At 41.7% G+C, this 22,275-nt stretch overlaps 1 protein-coding gene across 14 annotated transcripts in view; it reads left to right on the forward strand.

The window, feature by feature from the left end:
* Window positions 1–22,275, forward strand: part of STARD13 (StAR related lipid transfer domain containing 13) — a 573,794-nt gene that overhangs the window by 520,515 nt on the left and 31,004 nt on the right. For all 14 annotated transcript variants that reach the window (XM_060394451.1, XM_060394453.1, XM_042254792.2 and 11 more), the window contains one exon: window positions 15,467–15,530. In XM_060394451.1, the coding sequence (XP_060250434.1) occupies window positions 15,467–15,530 (64 nt within the window). The remainder of the gene's footprint in view (window positions 1–15,466; window positions 15,531–22,275) is intronic.

A 22,275-nucleotide genomic window follows, 5' to 3' on the forward strand; every position in this document is an offset into this window, starting at 1 on the left:
AAGTTTTCATTTCTTTTGAGTAATTTCTTAGGAATGGGGCTTTGGGGTATATTTGATAAGTATATGTTAACTTCATAAGAAACCCACCAAACATTGCCAAAGTGACCATACCATTTTGTATTACCACCAATGATGTATGAGAGTTTCTGTTGCTCCACATCTTTGTTGGTACTTGGTATTGTTTGGTTTTGTTTAGTTCTGTTTTTAAGCATTCTAATAAGTGTCTAGTGTTTCCTTGTCATGATTTAAACTTGCATGTTCTTAATGAGTAATGATGCTGAATGCCTTTTCTTGTGCTTCTTTACCATTCCTATATCTTCTTTTGTAAGATATATCTTCTTTTGTCTATTCAAGTCTTTTGCCTGTTTTAAAAATTTGGTTGTTTTTTTTTTACTGAGTTTTGAAATGTCCTGCCAGCATGTAACTTGTTTTTTTCAATATCTTAACAATGTCTTTCGAAGAAGTTTTAAGTTTTATTGGAGTCCAATTTATTAATTTTTTTCATGTTTTTAATGTCATACATAAGAACTATTGCCTAACATAAGGTCACTATTTTCTCCTTTGTTTTTCTTCAAGAAATTTCAGTTTTGTGTTTTATGTGTTAGGTGATGATCCATTAATTTTTTATAAGGTACAAAGTATGGATCAAGATTCATATTTTTGCTTATCAGTGTCCCATTGGTTGACCACAATGTTGAAAAGCCTATGCTTTCCTCATTGAATTGCCTTTCCACTTATATTGTAATCAATTGACCATATATGCATGAGTCTGTTTCTAGACTTTCTATTCTGTTCCATTTATCCATGTATCTATTCTTTTATCAATATGGCACTTGATTACTTAGCTTTGTGTATGTCTTGGAATCCAATAGTGTAAGTCCTCCAACTTTGTTCTTCTTTGCCAGGATTATTTTGTCTATTCTAGATCCTCTGCCTTTCCATATAAATTTAGAAACCATTCATGGATATCTGTTTTTAAAATCCTCTGGAGTATTGATTTGGATTGTGTTGACTCAATAGATCAATTTGGGGATAATTGATATCTTAACAGACAAGTCTTTTGATTCATACACACAGTCCTATTTATTTAGGTCTCCTTTGATTTCTTTCTTTTTAACCCTGACTTGTCATTTTCAGCATATGGGTAATATACATACTTGAAGGTACCTAAGAATTTCATGTTTTGAAGTGCTGGGTTTTTCTTATCATTTCAGTCTCCCATTATTCACTGCTAATATATATATGATATTGTTCATTTGTATTCTGCAGTCTTTCTAAAATTACTCATTAGTTCTAGTAATTTACACATAGATTCTTAAATTTATATTGTGAAATATAAATCAAAGATTACATTATAAACCAAGAATACAAAATCTGTTACATATTTTTAACTCAGGATTGCAAGAGTGAACATTGCTTCTAAATGTGCAGTTCTGTTCATTTGATGATGTATGTGGCTGAGTGGACCACACTTTAAGTGTCAAACATGTGGATGATAAATCCTTATCTGCTCACTGCTGCATGTGATCTAAGGTCCCTTGACTAAGTTCTGGACTTTTCCATTGAAGCCTACTTAAAAAAAAAAATGCCTTTCAGACGTGTTATAGATTAGCCAGCACAGGAATCATTTCAAGATATAAAGTTGTAAATAATAATAGCTGTCAGCCAGAAAAATCAGAAAGCCTTCTATTGTAGAGGGCTTCCCAGGTGACGCTAGTGGTAAAGAATCCATGTGTCAGTGAAGGAGATGCAGGAGATGTGGGTTCAATCCCTGAGTTAGGAAGATTCCCCAGAGAAGGAAATGGCAACCCACTCCAGTATTCTTGCCTGGAGAATCCCACGGACAGAGGAGCCTGGTGGGCTACAGTCCATGGGGTCGCGAAGAGTCGGACACGACTGAGGGACTGAGCAGGGATGCAACGGCAGATACCACAGTGCCCTTGATAAGGGCTCAGCGTGCATTAGAGTGGCAGGAGGCTGTTGTCATTGGAGTAATTCATAGGGCAGCTGTGTCGTCCTTATGATGTAAGGAAAGCGTTTGGCTGGCAGTGTGTGAGCTGAGATTCTCAGGGCATAGGAGCAGTAGATAGAGCAGAGGCCAAAGGAATAGTCTCAGCAGGTGGATCAAAGGACGCCAGTGGAATAGGAAGGCAGAGATGGAGATAGGTTGGCTAAAGGAACACACACGGAATTTCCTTGCCTTCCTTATGAATTCCTTCAAGACACAGATTTCCCGAAAGCAGGCAGAAGGAAGACTTCCAGCCTGAGGGGAGTGACAGCACTTTCAAAATTTTGAGTTTGATGAGCGGTTAATTAGACACTCAGCCACTGATATGGTATATTACGATTGCTGCCTAGAGAGCAGTAAGGGGCTGTGATTTGATTCGTTTTCTTCCTTGTGCAGTGCAGACACAGTGATGGAACTGGTCTCATGTTTTATTTTTAAAACTTTGGGAGCTCCACATTTCTCATGCGTATGTGAAATGCTGAGCCAATGCAGAATCCTAAAGGGAGCAGAGAACTATAGCCAGAGGGCAGGTAGCTTCTGCCAGGTAGATAAACGGAGACCAGAGGGCTGAAGGTGTCCTCCTGTAAATGTTACCCACAAGAATTTTATTCACCTTCGGTTTTCTGAAAGTTTCTCTCATGTATGGACAGACAGACAACGTCCTGCCAGACAATTAATGTCCTGGGTCCCCATTTACACTTTGAGAGTTGTTGAGAAGTGTTAGCCATTTATAGATTTATAAAAAAAAATTGTAGATGGTAGCAAGAACGTTGCTGACAGGGAGGGCTCATGCCTGATGGGGTACATGTGGGTGTGTGGCTCTCATTTGCAGGTCTTGGAAACCAGGCAGGTTTGCTGTCTTTAGTGAAGGTGTAAACCTCCAGAATGGTGATCAGCCCTCACCATTGCTTCTGCAACTCTGCCAGCACCAGTGCACAGAGGAGTCTGTAAATATCTGTTACTGCCAGTCAGGATAGTAGTGCAGTCTCTGCTGTCTTAGCAACCACATTATAATTCTGTTTTTATGGTTTTTGATTGAATTTTTAATTGAAAAATAATTTCCCTTGTGAGTAATGAAAAGCTAATTGCAAATCTAAAATAGCTGGATGAGCTAATGGAAACTGTAACAGTATCAGAATGTAGGCATAGCCAAGGTATCGCAATACCTTGCAAGGTTTGTCACCTTTAAGGCAAACTGCAGCACACAAAAGCTCCCAAATGAGATTTTCCAGAAGTAGCATGTTCTGTTAGCATTTTGGTTTGGGGTATTTGTTCAGACTGCTGTTAATAACATCGAGCTTTGATGCCCAAGATGATCTCTGAATTTATAATTTAATGTTAGATCTGCCTAACTTATGCTGTTAATAAATACTCATTATAACATGTATAAAACAAAGGCATTCATCTTGCTCAGTGCTATTTCATGAAGATATGGAATTGACTAAGGTTACAGTTCATCTGTCACTGCCCTTTGCATTTAAAAGAGCATCTAATGGCAATGCATATCATGTGGGACAAGGGAGACTGTGCCAGAGAGTGCCAACAAAAATGATTTTTACAGTTTACCTCTACACACAAAGCCATGCCATTTGATTTGAGTAAATTAAATAACATTAATAATTTCAAATAATAGTTTTATGAAAATTGATAATGTACTTTTAAATTTTCTCTTTAAGAATATCATATAAAATGTACAATATTTTATATATTGTGTTTCTGTGCTGTGCTTAGTCGCTCAGTCATGTCTGACTCCTTGTGACCCCATGGACTGTAGCCCACTAGGCTCCTCTGTCCATGGGGATTCTCCAGCCTAGAATACTGGAGTGTGTAGCCTTTCCCTTCTCCAGGAGATCTTCCCTACTCAGGGATCGAACTCAGGTCTCTTGCATTGCAGGCAGATCCTTTACCATCTGAGCCACCAGGGAAACCCATATTGTGTGTTATAACACATAATAATTTGTGACAACTACCTGAACTGAAACCACAGACAGATCATGGGGAGAAGGATATAGATGATTACATAATATTCACGGTCACTTCCACCTTTGAAATTCTAACTCTATAAGTTAAATACAAATCCCAATAAGCAGTGATTTCATTTCTTCAAAACACAAAGTGCTGGAGAATTCCTTGGTAGTCCAGTGGTTAAGAATCTTCCTTCCATCACAATAGATAGGTTCAACTCCAGATCGAGGAACTAAGATCCCACATAGCTCAGAGCAGCTAAGCCTGTGCATTGCAACAATGGGGCCCACACCCTCTAGAGCCTGAGCTCCGCAAGAGAAGCCCTCTCGTCAGAGCACCCAAAGCAGCCAAAGTATAAATAGATAAATAAACCACAAAGTGCTTGGCAAGCACTCCTCTAAGCATTTTATAAATATTTACTCATTACATTCCCATAATAATCTTATAAGATAGGCTATAATATCATTCCCATCTTACAAATGAGGAAATAGAGGCACAGAGGTATGAAATAACTTGCCCATTTATGGCTCGTAAATAGCAGTGCTAGGATTCAAAGCCACACAGGCTGCTTCTGGCATTTTCCAAAGAAAGCTTAGGTCTTTTTGTGAAACACGATTTGGAGTGTTTTCTGTTTTGTTTTTAATTTCTTCCTTTAAAGGTAATTCTTCCCAAGATGTCTATGTTGCCCTGTGATTTTTTCCGAATTTAACTTGTAAGTCCCAGGGTTAGAAATTCTGATTGCATTTGTACCATCATGGACCTCAACTTGTAAAAATAATAATAATTAGAGTAAGAGTTTAAAGCACACTCTGTTCTCTTGTGAAGAGTTTAGAACTTATTCACTGTGGAGAGTAGTGGCACTGTGTCATCTCTTCTGTAAGGTCACTTCATCAAGGCTGTGTCTTGAGGGCCTTATTTACTATGGAGACAAATAAGACAGAATTTCCACCTGAAGTCTCAGTCCAGTGCTGTGGTTCTCAGTCCGAAGTGGGGGCAGCATTTGATCCTGTCTTCAGGCCTGGGAATACTTTTGCTTGTCACAACTGTGGTGATACTACTGGCATCTAATGAGTGGAGGCCAGACATGCTGCTCCCTCCCACAAGGCACAGTGTACCCACCGCCACAAGGAATTATCTGTCCCCAAATGCCCATAGTACCTAGGTGGAGAACTGAGTAAACTCTGACTTACGTGGACAAATGGTGTGATCACTATAAGTACAGGTGCAGGAGAGCTAAGGGCGAGAGCATTTTAGAGAGAGCTTCCTGGAAAAATGACCCTAAAAGGCCAGTAGGAATTACCCAGACAAGAACGCATGAAATTTTGATGTGGTTATTTTGAACTTTCACTTTTGTTTCTTTTATTTGACTAATTTAATGTGCAGAAAAGGCATCTTCATCCCCACGCCCACTTTCCATCACAAACCTCACACCAAGATAGTCTATATAGAATGAGGGTGGCCAAGACAAGTACAGATATAGAAAGGTCAAAGGTAGGGATTTCATATCTAAGTGTAAAAATTTATATTAAAAATTGATCTTTATATTTTTTAATGTTCTCTTATATTAACTTTTCCAACCACCTACTCAAAATAACTTTAGGAAGAACACCCAAGAAGCTACAAAGTAGAACAGCAGGGCTAAAGAAGGAGTTTATATATCTCTATATATATGTGTGTTTAGCTATTTGTATTGCATTTTGTAAAAAACATTAGCCATATTTTTTTTTAATGCTTTGCTTTGCCACATAAAAAATAGACGACCATGGCTATCATTTTGGGAGTGTTTACTGTGGGCTGACTAGCATACTAAGTCCTTGACATTGACTTCATTTTATTCTCACCGGAACCTATGAATAACAGGTACTGTTATTATTGCTGTTGCTCGGAGTTCAGGGGCACCAGATTCCTCCAGGTTTGAGCAGCTGTGTGGTGGTGACGCCTTTCCTTGAGTCAGGAAACAGCCGAGGAGAGAAACGAGAGGAGTCCAGCCAGGGTTTGAGGTGGGGGAAGCGGTGCTGAGCCGAGGAGCCTGGAGGTGCCAGTGAAGGTGTCGAGTGTGCAGCCGGGCATGTGGGTCTGGAGCTGGACAGGCCCTCAGCTTGGGACAGAGATGCAGTGTCATCCATGCACGAAAGGCATGAGACCCTGAGAGTGAGACAGTAAAGAGAGGAGAAGAGGACCGAGGCTGACCAAGGGGGACCCCACGTCCATAGGGCAGGTAGGGGAGGAGCCGAGGGACGCCCGTAGGCGCCTGGGAGTGAATGTTTCTTCCCACCCAGTTCCCCCCGGGGTTTTTCTTTCTTTCAGTTTTCTCGGAATCTCTGGTATGACCTTTGCTTCAACCCAGCCTAATTCTCACTGGAAAAATTTTATCTGGATTAGATGCAATTTTTGTGAAAAGTTAAAAAGCTAAGGACACCCCATCTGACTTCTCTAGTACAGGCATACGTGAGTTTAAACTTTGAAATCCACAAACAGAAGAAATCCAAGAAAACCTGTTCTTTTGTTTTCGTGTGCTTAGTCTCTCAGTCGTGCCTGGCTGCTTGTGACTCCATGGACTGTCACCCGCCAGGCTCCTCTGTCCATGGGATTTTCCAGACAAGAGTACTAGAGTGAGTTGCCATTTCCTCCTCCCGGGGATCTTCCCGACCCAGGGGTGGAACTCACGTCTCTTGCGTCTCCTGCATCGGGAGGTAGATTCTTTGCCCCAGCACCACCTGTGCGGCCCCTCTTCTTTTGTTTTTAGCTCTTTACCTGCGGGCCACTGTGGCTAATGTCCCCAATCAGTTTGCGGAGGGAGCTTGCACTTTCCCCAAAACTCCCGTCATTAGAGGATATTACTGACTTCAGATTATTTTCTGGGGTTGCAATGTACAGCATGGTGACTATAGTTAACAATACTGTATTGCATATTTGAAAGTTGCTGAAAGAGTAGGTCTTAAGAATTCTCATCACAGGAAAAAAAAGATAGTAACTATGTGTGATGATGGACGTTAAACTTATTATGATGATCATTTCAAGTATCAAATCATTATGTCATATACCTTAAGCTTATCTGATGTTGTCTGTCAACTGTAAGTCAATTAAAAATATATATTATGCAGCTCATGCAGTGCCACATGTACATCCTCTCCCCCTTGAACGAAACCATATAGCAAGATCAGTCCACGCTTTACCATCCCTCTCCCACACCTCCACTGATATCCAGGGCCAGTTTGTGGGGTTATGGGCTGGAAGAGGAGCCAGCATTTCTGCTGCCCAGGGCCATTTGCTAGAAGAACAGCCAGAGTGAACAGCTCAGCAAGAAGGCGTGGCCTCCCCTGTCTCAGCTATGGCCTGGGGACAGCCCCTTGCGACTTCCGATGACACCTTTCTTTCCCCTTAGACACCAGAAAGCTATCCCACTGGATGGCCTGTGGTATTTGAAAAACCTCGCCCTGGCTGAGAATACACCAGACACGTGTGTGTGGCAGAGCTCTCCACCCTGCTCTGCAGAGTCTGTTCTGTGAACCCCCAGGCAGACAGGGGACCTTTCCCAGGCCCCGCAAGGAGGAGCCGCTGCTCCCAGGGGCGCTCACCTCTGAGCCCTGGACCAGGTGACTTGTTCTCAACCATCTCTGAGAGCCACGCCCAGGGCACTCCTCAGCAGACGGGGCTGGAGACCTTTCACCTCTGACCCTGGTGAGGAGGGTGAGAAGTTCAGGCTGCAGCTTTAATCAGAATCGCACGTCAGAGATGAACCCACACCCCTGCCTGTTATTCCTCTTGGGCTTTTGGCAGGAATATTAGAAAAATAGCCCAGGAAACTGACCATTAAGTCAGCACGGAAGACCTCCTGAGCAGTCTAGAGTCTGGTGGTTTAAAGGTAAAACATGCATTTAAGAGAAGGAAAGGGCACCACTGCTCCCGTATATGCGCCAAGTACAGAGGGCCTCTCTGTGTCTCCCAGGCTCTGTCACAGTCACCGTGTGGGACACCGCTCAGACAGGGCCCCGACCACCCTCCCCATCTCCCTCTGGTCCCCACACCCCCAGCAAGCACCCTGCCTGCCTTTCCCTCCTTCCCCTCCTGGGTGTCCCATCAGTCAGGGCAGCCCGGGCACAGCTCGCTGCTTGCTGGCCCCACTGCCACGTGTGTTCAGCTGGGGAGACGAGGGACACCCTCCAGGCTCCACAGTGCTCACTGCTAGGAACCACATCTCATTCGGTACATCATGGGCTCCCGGTGCTCGGCGGCCATGTGCCAGGCAGGAATTCAATACATGTTTGTTAAATTGCATTGGAACCTGGAAGAAAATAACCTGTCAGTTCACGAATTATTTTAACGCTTCTACCTGTGAGAGGATATTGTGTGGCAATCAATTATTCATTTTCTCCTCAAATGCCCTAAATCTCTCTCCTCCAGAGCTACACTTCTTCACGGCAATCACTCACAGCTCAGCCCTCTACTCAGGCTTCTCCAAAGCCGCTGCCTGCGAAGACTGCTAACCCAAGAGGCATATTTTATGTTTTGTATCACTTACTCTTAAATATTTGATACAATGAACCAACTGCTCCCTTCTCTCTGTAATGCTCCTTCTGTGGCTTCCAGGACCACTTTGAGCTGATTCCATTGACCTCCAATATCTCTGACTACACCTTCCGGCAGCCCAGCTCCTCCTGCTCCACCCAGGCCTTGAGCACAGCAGTTTCCAGGGCACTGAATTCTCCCTGGAAGATTGTTTTAATCATTATGTATCCTCTGTGTATATCCTCTACTTGCTGATCATTCCGAAGTAGGTCTGGATGTCACAAGGCATCCCAACATGACCTCATGTCTCTTCCCTGAATCCCAGTTCCTGGCCCCTCCCTACTTCATGGTTTTCCCTGTTAATTGACACAGGCACATTGGCAAAAGCCTGAAACCCAGAAGTCACCCTCTATTTCTCCCCGGCCCCCACGCTTCTACGTCAGTGGCCAAGTCTTCATCTGCTCCCACTCCCCTCTGCTCCTCTTTGCCATCTCTCACCTAAACTGTTAACTGTCTTCCACCTGCTCTTTGGCAGTTCCGTCTCCATCCTGCCCCCAGTTTTGTCTCCAGCATGCCGTGGCATTACATTACTCTCCTAACTCCTTCAGTAGCTCCCCTTTGCTGCAGATTGCTCTAACATCTTCATTTTGGTTCTTCATGATCCGACCCCAGCCCATCCCGCCGGTGATTCCTGCTCACATCCTTGCAGTTCCGAGACTAGAGCGCTCCAGTTAATGACTGCTGGCTTTGCCTGTAGTCCTTTTCATCTGCACAGTGGATTTCTCTCAGTCCTTTATCGCCTTGCTCAAATATTGCCTCCTCCGGGAGGCTTTGTCCTTCTGCATCCTGAGAGTTAATTGCTTTTCCTTTTGTTCATCATATTTATATCCCACTCAGGAGTGTGAGATCCCCACGGACAGGGACCACATCTGGTCACCTCTGCATTCCCAGCCCCTCGACTTGTTCCTGGAACGTGCTGCCCACTGTCAGATGGTTGTATCTCAGCTTCTTCTCTTCCTGTTGACTTTCCCTCCAGAACTTCAAGTTTCACTTTTAAAATGAGACTTCTGACTGTTTCTCCTTTACTAATGTATGAACCCTTCTGAAGACAACAGTAGGAATTACCAGGTTCTGGTAGCCATGGACATTGCGGGCGGTCCATCTGAAAGGGTCAAACTGCTTTGCTTGTGGCAACACGTAAATCCAGTTTGCCCAAAGCACAAACTGCACAGCTTCAGTATGCGTCATGGGTTTCCTCTTTCCATGGAAAACATAGCGAGGGGAAGGAAACTGTCATTTATTGACCAGCCTGTGCAAGGTCCAGGACATAGGCTGTCATCTCCCAGGCCTCCTGGGTCCTCCTTGAGGAGGCTGGAGCGGAGAAATCTCTGGACAGGGCGAAGTCCAGCTGTCTAGCTGATGCATGGTGCCCCTGAGCAAGTGTTTCCTCTCAGAGCCTTGGTCTCCTCATTTGAAAATAAAAGAGGTCAGGCCAGTCGGTCCCCAGAGCCTGCCAGGTTCTAGTATTTCCTTAGCAAACATTTACCCAGTGGATTCTCTCTGAACCAGTGCCTGTGCTGGGCGTCAGAGATGCAAATGAGGTGCGGCTCTCAGCCTGTCATATTCAGTGGGGAGAATAATTCTGCTCTTCTGAGTACACAGGGTTTATTGTGACTGAAGCCAGTCGCTGATTGGACCAATGTAAACAAAGTATGTTCAGTTTAAAAGAAAAACCCACAGAGACTATCATGTATAAAATTTCCCGCTAGGTTTTAGGTGGATTAGAAGAATAAATTATGGTTCCTCTCAAAAGAGGCTCTAACCCAGTGGAAGACACACTGTTCATGCAGCAAAGAAAACACATTTTATAATTCCTGTTCACGCAGGGATAGTTTTCCAGGCCACCAGTGACAAACGGACTCAGGTTTTCTGAAGGGTTTTATGTTACTTATCATTAAGTGGTTTTTGTTGTTTGTTGTTTAGTTGCTCAATCTGTCCAATTCTTTGCGACCTCAGGGACTGTAGCCCTCCAGGCTCCTCTGTCCATGGGATTTCCCAGGCAAGATTATAGGAGCGGGTTGCCACTGCTTCCTCCAGGGGATCTTCCCGACCCAGGGATGGAACCCGCGTCTCCTGCATTGGCTTAACACTGATTCACTTAACACTGATTCTGAACTTAACACTGATTCTTAACCACTGAATCACCTAGGAAGCCCCATCATTAAGTTTGAGGGAAGCAAATACTGATGCTAATATTTGTCCTAAATGCAGCCTGGCTATAGTCATAGCAGAATTCATGGTGGTTTTGATAAAGGGCTGTGAATCCTTCTGTTACATGACATGTTCTTTTACCTGAAGCAGCCAGTCCTTAAAGAGGCATCTCCATCTCTCCAGGGTGTGTGTTTTATCCATTTTGTATTCTTGGAGAGTCTAGCCATTGTTTACATTATAGAAGATAAATACAGACTGATGCTACACCATGCTGGGAATGTCTGCCTAGTCTCAGATCACCGTAAAGAATGTTTTCCCTCTTTGTCTTTTGTTCCCAGCTTAAAAAATCAGTTGGGTTTTTTCAGCTTTATTGAGGTATAACTGACAAATAAAATTATAAGTTATTTAAAGTATATGGCATGATGATTGGATAAACGTATCCGTCGTGAGAGGAAGAACTGAATAGTTGTGCATATGATATTTGAAACTATATCCAGAATTTCTAAGATGTCTTTAATCATGACAATTTTGTAGATAGAACTGAGTACTAATAAGAAAGTAGATTCAGAGCAAAAGAAATGCAGATCACCTTACATCAGTAATTTCAAACTCCAAGAAATAAAATGACTTTTAAATGAATAAAACAAAGATTACATTTTTAAATAATAGGTTTTATTTTTAGAGAAGTTTTAGATACACAGCAAAATTAAGCGCAAAGTATGGGGAGTTCTCACCTGCCACCCGTACCCACATATACACAGCCTCTCCCACCATTAACATCCCCCACCCAAGTGACACCTCACAGCTGTGAACCTGCATTGACACATCATTGTCACCCAAAGTCTATAGTTTGCATTAGGCTTCACCCCCAGTCGTATACATTTTATGGGTTTTGACAAATGTTTAGTGTCATGTATCCACCATTATAGTATCATACAGAATGTTTCACTGCTCTAACAATCCTCTACCCTTTCTGTCCATCCTGTGATTCCTCTCTCCCTCCTAACCAATAGTAGCCACTGATCTTTTTACTGTCCCTATACTGATTGATCTTTTTACTGTTTTGCCTCTTTCAGAATGCCATATAGTTGGAATCATATAGTATGTAGCCTTTCGGACTGGCTTCTTCCATTTGGTAATATGCATTTAAGGTTCCTCCCTGTCCCTTTATGGGTTGATGGCTCAGTTCTTTAGCACTGAATAACATTCCATTGTCTGGATGTACCACAGTTTATCAGTTCACCTACTGAAGAACCTCTTGGTCACTTCCAAGTCTTGGCAATTAAGAATAAAGCTGCTATAAACATCCCTGTGCAGTAGCACCTCACACCCATTGCTATTGTGGACATGTTGGCTGCAGAAGTTCGGTCACATTGTTTTATATTTTAAGTATATATGTCCTTTAGAAATACAGTATTTATCTTTATGGATTAAAAACTAATTCCTGTGCAAGTTTTTGTGTGCAATAAGTTTTCAACTCTTTGAGCAAATAGCTAGGAGTGCAACTACTGGAATGTATAGTAAGAAGATGTTTAGTTTTATAAGAAGCTGCCAAACTGTCTTCCAAAGGGGCTGTACCATTTCGCACTCCCACCAGCAGTGAATGGGAGTTTCTGTCATTCCTCATCCTGGCCTGCGTTTGGTAATATCAATGTTTTAGAATGGTGTCATTCTAATAGGTATGTCATGGTATCTCACGGTTGTTTTAATTTGCAGGTTTGTAATGATGTATGATGTGGAGCATTTTTCATATGCTTATTTGTGACCAGTGTATCTTGTTTTGGTGAGGTATCCTGATTTTTGTCTGTTTTTTTAAATTGGATTGTTTTATTATTTTGATTTTAAGAGTTGTTTTTTTGTATTTTTTAGATAACAGTCCTTTATCAGATGTGATTTTTATGAATATTTTCTCCACAGCTATGGCATATCCTTTCATACATTGGACAGTGTCTTTCACAGAGCAGAAGTTTTTAATTTAATGAAATCCAATTTGTCAAGTATTTATTTCATAGATTATGCCTTTGAAGCTGTGTCTAGAAAGTTATCACTAAACCTAAGGTCATTTAGATATTCTCCTGTGTTATCTTCTGGGAGTGTTACAGTTTTGTGCTTACATTTAGATCTGTGATCCGTTTTGAGTTAATTTATGTGATGCGTATAAGATCTGTGTCTAGACTGACTTTTTTCTGCATATGGATACACAGTTTTTTCAGCGTTGTTTGTTGAAAACCTATCTCTTCTCCATTGTGTTGCCTTTACTCCTTTGTCAAAGATTTGTTAGCTATATTTGTGTGGGTCTATTTCTGGGCTCTGTATTCTATTCCAGTGACGATTTGTCTCTTCTTTCACCGCTATCATACTGTCTTGATTACTATAGCTTTTTGGTAAGTCTAAAAGTTGGGTAGTGTCAATTCTCCAACATTGTTCTTCTACTTCAGTACTGTGTTGGTTCGTCTGCAAGCTTTTTTCAAAATATTGCAGATCTCAAAAAAAAATTCCTATTTGTTTATTCATTTGGCTCCACCAGATCTTAGTTGCAGCATGCAAGATCTTTAGTTGTGACATGTAAGATCTGGTTCCCTGACCAGGGATCGAACCCGAGCCCCCTGCATTGGGAGCATGGAGTCTTAGCCTCTGGACCACCGCAAAAGTCCCTCCAGTATATTTATTGAAAAAAACATGTGTGTTTGAGTGAACCCACTCTGTTCAAACCTATGTTGTTCAAAGATCAACTGTACATAATGCACCTCAGATAACATTTTTAGTTCTTAGGTAGAGACCTTAACACATTTGGAACTGGCTGTCAGGTACAGGAGCAAAGGACCTGCAGAAGATAGCTTCAGACTAGGTGATCAGCTTCTAGTCCATAACTGCCTGTCATAGCTGACACTAATGAATGACTAATAAGTGGGTGAGCTGGAGATGGCTGAAAATGAGGATAGTTATTAAATATTTTAAGTAAATATCATGATAAGAAGCTGACAAAAAGAACTAGTTTCAGTGTGCAGCATTAGTGGAACCAATTTAACAGGCTGTCTGTCTCCTGACTCTAAGTAAAAGATGAGAAGGGACTGAGTACGACCCAGAAGAGGCAAAATTCAAAGACATCATGGAGGTCTAATTAACAGGCAGATGACTGTTTTCTAGCTTGGGTGACTTGACTTACTGGTGATGCTGTTAATCAAGACAAGACTTTAAACAGGAAAAGCAGGTTTTGAAGAGAATACAGTGAGTTCAGTTTTCATCGGTGAGTTTGAAGGGCCAGGAGGACCCCCCTGATGAATGAGACTAGTGAGTAGCTTAAAATGTAGCTCTGGAGCTCAGGTGGGGTGTCCAGGCTAGAGAAAGAAGATAACCATCATCAGAATCTAGTTTATTTTAAGAGCTGATATCCCTTTATTTCTATGCAGAGTAAAAAGAACCCAGATGATGTGGTGGATATTATAGTCAAACACATGATAAAGGGTTAGCTTTGAAAAAGAGTATGAACCTCTTGGGCTTCCCTGGCGGTACAGTGGCTAAGACTCCACGCTCCCAATGCTGGGAACCTGGGTTCAATCCCTAGTCAGGGAACTAGATTCCTCATGCTACGACTGAGAGTTTGCATGCCATATAGTCAAATAAATAAAGAAAAATATTTTTTAAAAAGAATATGAACATTTCTTATGATGAAGGAAAGAACTGTTAAAATAATTAATGACTTAAGCTGACTGGCAATGGTCTGTTGAGGAACTGTGATATTTTTCATGATCTGAGAATGAATGCCTACAGAGAGAGAAAAAAAATGAAATAAACACTGGGTAGCAATTTGAGGAGCCCAGCTGAGGGAGAATTTCAAAATGTAATTATTGCTATGTACTAGTCATCACAGACTGCTAAAACAAAATACCACAGACTGGGTGCCTTAAACAACAGAAGTTTTATTTTCTCACAGTTCTGGAGGCTGGGAAGTCCAAGATCAAGGTGCCAGTGAGGTTTGGTTTCTGGTGAGGACTCTCTTCCTGGCTTGCAGATAGCCACCTTCTTGCCGTGTCCTCCCATGGCTGGTTGAGAGGGAGGGAGTGCTCTGGTGTCGCATCCTTTGTTCAGTCACCAAGTCGTGTCTGACTTTTTATAGCCCCATGGACTGAAGCATGCCAGGCTTCCCTGTCCCTCACCATCTCCCGGAGTTTGCCCAAGTTCATGTCCATTGAATCAGCCTTTTCCTTTAAAGACATTAATTCTATTGGATTAAGGCTCTACCTTATGACTTCATTTAACCTTAATCATTTTGTATTCCAAACACAATCACATTGGGGTTTAGAGCTTCAAACTGTGAGTTTGGGGAGGACACAATTCAGTTCATGGCATATATAATTCAGCACTATAATGTGAGTTCTTTTCCCATTTATACACAAGAGCAAGAGAGAAGAGAGATGGTTGAGTTGATCCAAATTTGGGAATTAACAAGATAAGCTGGAGAGAAGGTCAAAGTGGCAGATGAAATGAGGGGCTGGTGAAAATATGGCTTAAAATTACTTCCCAAGCGTTCCAAGAATGATGGAAAGGGAAGCAGCAGGCATTGGTAAGCTTCATGGAAGGTCCTCTCAGGCCTGGAGGCTGGAGAACAAAAGGGAACCCTTTAGCATGTACCATCTCTTGGTAGAATCCTTTGTTGGGATGTGATTGGTTGTTTCTGCACTTTCAGCTTCACTGGCAACCGATGAGACTCATCAAACCGGAAAGATTTAGTTCATTAGTGATAGCAATGATCACATTTTTATTTCTTTTTAGACGACTAAATACGTTGAACAAGTGTGCCTCAATGAAACTTGATGTGAACTTCCAAAGGAAAAAGGTAGGTACAACTTACTACTCCTTACTAAGACCATGGTTGTACCAGCAGGACAAGCTGCATTCACAAATTAAAAACAACACAAACCTAACCAAAATTCTGAAATGACTGACCGTCTATGTGTTTATTCTCCAAATATCTCGTCTTACCATAAGCATCATGAATAAGCCCGATAGGAACCTAGGCTAACATCTGTTTCACTTTGCTTTAGTTTTGATCAGAGGGTTTGCATACAAACGTAAAATGCCTTGTTTATGATAATCTTTCAGAAGTTTGTTTAGCTGTAAATATCCACTCCATATTAGACTCAAATTCTCCAGTGATTTGTAGATTAAGAGAATGCAGACCAGAATCTATGGGGTGAGTCATGCCAGGTGTCTTCTGCTTCATTCTTTCCTATGGCATTTTATTTCAAGTGCAGTTCAGGATGTGTTCATTGTCAGGCTGGTTCATTTCATCATGGTTGAGCAGGTGGAGGGAGAGGGTAACAAGAGGATTCAGAACTCGCCCCATCTCTGCATTCTCACCCCTTGCCCTTTTCTCTAGTCACAAGGAACATCCTTCAGTTTCTGAGTCACTACACTGCCTCTCTCTTATAGGACTTTGCAGGCATTTTTCCCTCTGTAGGAGTAAGGCTGGCGATTTCAGTTCTGAAACAAAGTTATACTTTATTGAGCACTTAACTATTTTCCACAAGCTATGTTATGGCATTTCATGCATTGTGGCAGAGGGTCTTTGTTTTCTAGAGAAAGAAAATAAAACCTGAACTGGCTAAGTCCCTTGCCTGTGATCTATTAGCTGGTGGAGGAGCAGGGTTTCAACTTCAGGTGTGTCTAACTCCAGAACTGAGGCCCATAACCACTGTGCTGAAAGACCCCTCTTTCTCACTGAATTGATCCTTTTAGGAAACTGAGAATTAAAATTGTTAGCTACTTTTTTCATTTCACATCTTCTGTATGTAACAAGTCAAGCTGCACTATATTTTAAAGAAGCAGAGAAAACATCCCTGAGTTGTAAGAAAGTGTTCTTTATTCTGGTCTACACAGAGAAGTCATTACAGCCCGTGGATTTTTAAGTCACTCCCGAGTAACCAAATCTTTAAAAATAACTTTAGCCTGAATTTCTGCTCTAAAATAACACCCAGAAAAAGCGCAAATGAATTTTGGTTGACCTCACCTTCATAACAATTTGGGGTTTGAGCTAGGAACCAAAGATTCAAGCTAAGGAGGTAAAATGGTGAAAAACGATATCCAGAGAATATATTAAAACATGGGCAATTTGTCCGGGTCAAAGAAAAATGAAAAATGTGGGAATAAACGTCCCAACAGCTGTCTGCCTGAATAGAGCCCTTGAGAAGTACACACACTGTTCGAAGCAGGAAGGTCAGATGTTGTTTTGGTTGTAACACATGGTTCTTATTAAACCAAGCGCAGCCACGCCTGTGTGGCTGTCTGTCCGGCTGCCAGTGCAGATCCTTAGCTGCTATGTATCACAAACACAAATGCCAAAGACTAACAATACGATTTGTTTTCAACCGAGTGGTGTGATTGAATTCTTCCCTTTATCACCAGCATTTCAAAACCCACATGTGGGACAGGCTTGAATAACATGCATTAGGCCATGTTACCTTCACAGAAGCTCTGCTGTGAATTGGTCCCTTCGGCTTTCTGATGTTCTTAATTTATGCCTTATGTTGGCTGTGGTGGCATATACCCTTACAGCCCTACTTAGCTGTGGACCCCATGGATGCAGGCACTTGAATAAAACAGGGCTTTCCACATTGTAATGGAGGGACTTGTGGCCTGAATTTTGAAATAAATAAATCCAGTGAGTGGTCTCTACCTACTCACGAATCTTAGCCGTGATGCATATTGGGGGCTGTGGTCTAAACAACTACATAGGAGACCCCGGTGGTGGCACATGTCCCTATGATCTGCTCCTTACACAAGTCACAGACCAGTCCTTTGTTGTTGTTCAGTCTCTCAGTTGTGTCCAACTCTCCATAGCACCATGGACTGCAGCACGCCAGGCTTCCGTGTCCTTCACTATCTCCCAGAGTTTGCTCAAACTCACGTCCATTGAATCAGTGATACCATCCAATCAACTCAACCTCTGTCACCCCCTTCTCCTTTTGCCTTCAGTCTTTCCCAGCATCAGGGTCTTTTCCAATGAATTGGCTCTCACATCAGGTGGCCAGAGTATTGGAGCTTCAGCCAATCCTTTATTTTATTGCAGGAAAAAAAAAAAAAACTAAACACAGACTAGGACTAGGATAAATGATCAGAAGTAGAAAGTAAAACTTGAGAACCAAGCACCACAAGAGCTTCAACCAACTGCGAAATTAGTTTGTTTGACAGGGAAAAAAAGAAAGTAGCATTTCCTCTGGGCTTGTCCCTATTTTAATCAATCCAAGAAACAGAAATATAATGCTCACCTCTAATCTGCAGAGGCCCAGACATGTTTAACTCCCCAGAATGTCATCCCCAAATGGCTTCACCACCCGGGAACACAGTCATGCTTCTCCCTCCAGAGCCTCAGGAAGGCTGTGTGTGCTTCTTAGCACTCTGTGGTGTGATGAGCTGGTGTCCACAGTGCCCACTCCACAGCAGGTACCACTGCTCATCACTACCCCCACGTCATAGATGCAGAGATCGAAGGACAGGGAAGCCAAGTAACTTGCCCAGAGCCACTCAGAAACGGCACAGGCAGGATCTGAACCCAGTTGTTCTGCCCCTCTCGGCCCTTGAGAGAGATTCAGAAATGTATTGTCATGAGCTTCTGGCCCTCGGCCTGAGACCTGGAAGGGCTTCCTCAGCAATATATACAATTAGGTATTTTTATTGTTTTAGAAGAGGGATACTTCTTGCATTTGGTACTCAAGTCCACAATTTATTTAATGTCTGCATGGAAATTTACGTTTGGATCTCTCATGGTAAAAGAGTCATGAATTTCATTGCTCTGCTTTGAATTTGGTTCTCACCTGATTTTGTTTAATTCTGAAGAGTTTGGTGGGTTGACCCAAGATGGGAGAAAAAACAAAACAAAATCCACAAATCGATGACAATGGTGAAGCCTCATTCATACTTAGGTAGGCATGCATTTTCCTTATACATCAAATACCACTCACTTGTAAAGCACCAAGACAACTGAAATCACACCTTACCACTTTGCAGAAGAGAAAAGCAGTCCTCTAAAGATTCAAGATTACTTTCCCCATGAGAAGCAGGTAGCGTGCCCTCAATCTTGGCCATGCATCTCACTGAAAGACTTACTAAACCCCCGCATTTCTGAGAGCCTGAGGACCCAGCCATTGCCCACCTTTGACCTCAGGCTCCTCCCCTTGCAATGCTGCAAGTGGCAGGGCCGTGCTTCTGAACAGGAGGGCTCAGCCACTTAGCCCCAGTCAACTTTCATGGAAGATGCACATCTACATTTCCATGTACTTGTGGAGTAGCCACCTCTTAAGAGCTCCTGTTTCCAGTGTAAAGAGATGGTCAAATTTTGTTTAAAAAAGACAAAATCCTTCCCTTTGCAGTGTGTGTTTTTGGCATTTGTCTCTGAAGCATATATTAATTTCAGCTATGACTATTCTCACTTTCTGAGAAAAAGCCAAAAGAAGTTTGAAGTTTCCTCTAAATTAAAAATGCCAAGGCACATGCAAAGCTACTCTTTCTCAGAAAACTGTTCCTTCGTTATGTCCTACAGAATTCAGACTTGCTTTATGACAACACTGAAATCTCCTCATTACAGTCAGTGTTAATGTGATGTGGGCTCTATTCAAAGTTAAAGTCAGAGACTGAAGACTCCAATAAGGATCTCTGTTAAATGAGGAAAGAGAGAGATGCGTACACACACAGGACTCCTACACAAGATTTCCTGAGGCAGGACTAGCGGCTTCCAAAGAAGGTCCTGGTTAAAGTCACAGTTTTAATAAAGCTCTCTGAAATCATGAACTCAAGGTGGAAAGCAACACAGAAACCATGACTAATCGCCACGTTGCAGCCAGCACCTCATGGCCTGGATGCTGTGGGCATTTCAAAGGAGCTGCAGCTGTTGTGAGGGGGCCCGGTCTCAGCCTCCGCCTGCCCCCCCCCCCCCCCCCATTGCCTTTCATAACCTCAAATGTCCCATCAAATAAGACACCACCTGGCAGCTCCAAAGAGCAGAGCAAATGAGAGAAGTTACATTTCATTCCCTCATTCCCTCAACTGGAAAGTAGTACATCTTACATTGAAGAGTGTTATGTGTGAATATCCTTGAACCTGGATCTTTGAGTGAGAGGAGCTCTTCACTCATGTTTTCCAACCTCCTATCCAGCATAGGATTTACTTTCAGAGCATCCAATAATTCACTCAGCCTCTGTTTATAAACATCTAGACTTGAGTTCATTAAAATGCAAGGCAATTTATTTTTTCCTAACTACTGGAAGTCTTTCATATAATAGTTGACTTGATGTAACTCTTCTCTCTGGAGAGGCACAGAATATGGATTTCTTCTCTGTCCAGACCAGAGCTCAGCAAGCTACTGCTCCTGCTTTAGTAAAGAAAGTTGTACTGGAATAAAGCCACACCCATCCTTTTGGCTGCAAAGGCAGAGTTGAGTAGTTTTAATGTTCTAATATTTACTATCTGGCCCTTTACAGAAAGTTTTCTGACCTCTGTTCAGTCTAGAACAGAGTTTCTTAAACTGTCTACAGTGAATGATTGATTTTTTAAAAACTTCCCAGCCTGCCACTGACCAAGATACTTTTGTAAAATTCATTACAAAACAATTATTAGAAACATGAATAATACTAGAAATATGAATGATACAATCATTAGATAATCTCTAATAATTGTACTAGAGAAAATACAAGACTAAATGTTTTATTAGACTTTGCAGATACAAAACTGCATTCCAATAAATATAACTGGAACAAATAGAAAAGAATTACAAAAATTGTTCATATTTTTACTAAAAGTATACACTTAGGCAATTAATATGAAGAATCACGATTGCATTTGCAACTTTTTTTCTGTTGTTCAGCTGTCAGAACTAAATAAAAAGTTTACTTTGAAATACCAATTCCCCATATTAAATGTCTATACACACATTTCAATCAAACACTATGACTATGAGTATTCCCCATGGTGAGTTTTCTGTTTGTTATCAAATTTAGGTTTGATTGACAGAAACCACTCACAGGCGAAAATGTGTATCTCACGTGCTTCTTTGTTTTAATATTAACCATCATAAAGAAGCCAGTCTCACAGAATATGTTGAGTGGGGCTTACCTGACAGTCCAGTGATTAAGACTCTGCCTTCCAAATTGGGGGGGGTATAGGCTCGATCCCTGGTCAGGAAGCTAAGATCCCACATGCTTTGCAGCCAAAAAAAACAATATTGTAACAAGTTCAATAATGACTTTAAAAATGATACACATTAAAAAAAAATAAAAATAAAGAGGTTTTTAAAGTAATTTTTTAAAGCTTTGGCTATTCTTTTTTACTTTTACCAAAATGAAGTAAGTGTTGCTATATTGTCAAAATTCATCTTTAATCCACAGTCACTATCTAGTTTCTACAGTAGTCTTTCTGTAAAACAATGGATCCTGTACATTATACACTTTGGGTTATGCTAGATAAACTGATCTTGAAATGTCATATGTAACATGGACTTTGTGAGCCCAACACACAAGCTGGTCTCAACCCCGTTTAGTAAGACAAGTGTAGTGATCATGAGCTTGGATAGCACAGCCATGCTAAATAGTGACAAATGGTTTTAATACTTACTCTTAGTGTCTGAACTCACCTCACTGAAGACTGGTTAGGGGACTGTCAGCCCCTTGACCACACTTTGAGTTTGTACTGTTCTCGAATTCCTTTTTTCTAAACCAAACCATTACCCCTTTCAATCATCCTTCATAGAAGGTTGTGATGTCTAAATCACTGGCCAACTTGATTACTCTACTTTGGAAATATATCCCATTCCCTGTGCACCTTAAGCAGTGCCGTTGTTCCTAATGTATGTTACCGGTGCAGAATACAATGGGGCTGCACGTCCCAAGTGTTGAGATCCATGCTTTTGATCAGATATCCTAAGGTGGATGTCTTGGTTTGGTTACCACATTACGTGGTTAACTCATATTAAGCCTAAATCTGCTACAACTCTCAAGACTATTGATAGGAAAGAAGACTATTCCATCTCACACATCCTATAATAGATTTGTGAAGTTAAGTTCTTCGTGTTTAACTTCATGAAATTTCATGTTATTACACAGGCCATCCTTCAATTCTGTTAAGATCGTTATGCATCTCAAATCAGTATTCTCTAACAATAATAATTAGTTTCATCTTGCACTTTAAGATTTATCTGGCATTTTCACATATAATCTCATTTGATTCTACTGGCAAACCGTGCCAGATGTGGGTTGTTATCATTTCCATTTTACAGCTGAGAAAATTGAGTCTTAGAGCGAGTGCCTTGCTTAAGATCACTTAGTGAGGCCTGAATGGATGGGATGGGGGCGGGGTGGAAGGGAGGTCCAGAAGTGAGAAGACATACGTATACTTACAGCTGATTCACTTCATTGCACAGCAGAAACTAACACAACATTGTAAAGCAGTCATCCTCCAATTAAAAATAAATAAACAGCAACAAAAAAGATCAGCTAGTGAATAATCTGTGCCATCTTCACAGTTTAGAAACATGAATCCTTCGGACTCATTCAACTTACTCTTAAAATGGACACAGCCTGAAGGCGTCCTGC

The sequence above is a fragment of the Ovis aries genome, chromosome 10, assembly GCF_016772045.2.
Source record: "Ovis aries strain OAR_USU_Benz2616 breed Rambouillet chromosome 10, ARS-UI_Ramb_v3.0, whole genome shotgun sequence".
Classification (NCBI taxonomy): domain Eukaryota; kingdom Metazoa; phylum Chordata; class Mammalia; order Artiodactyla; family Bovidae; genus Ovis; species Ovis aries.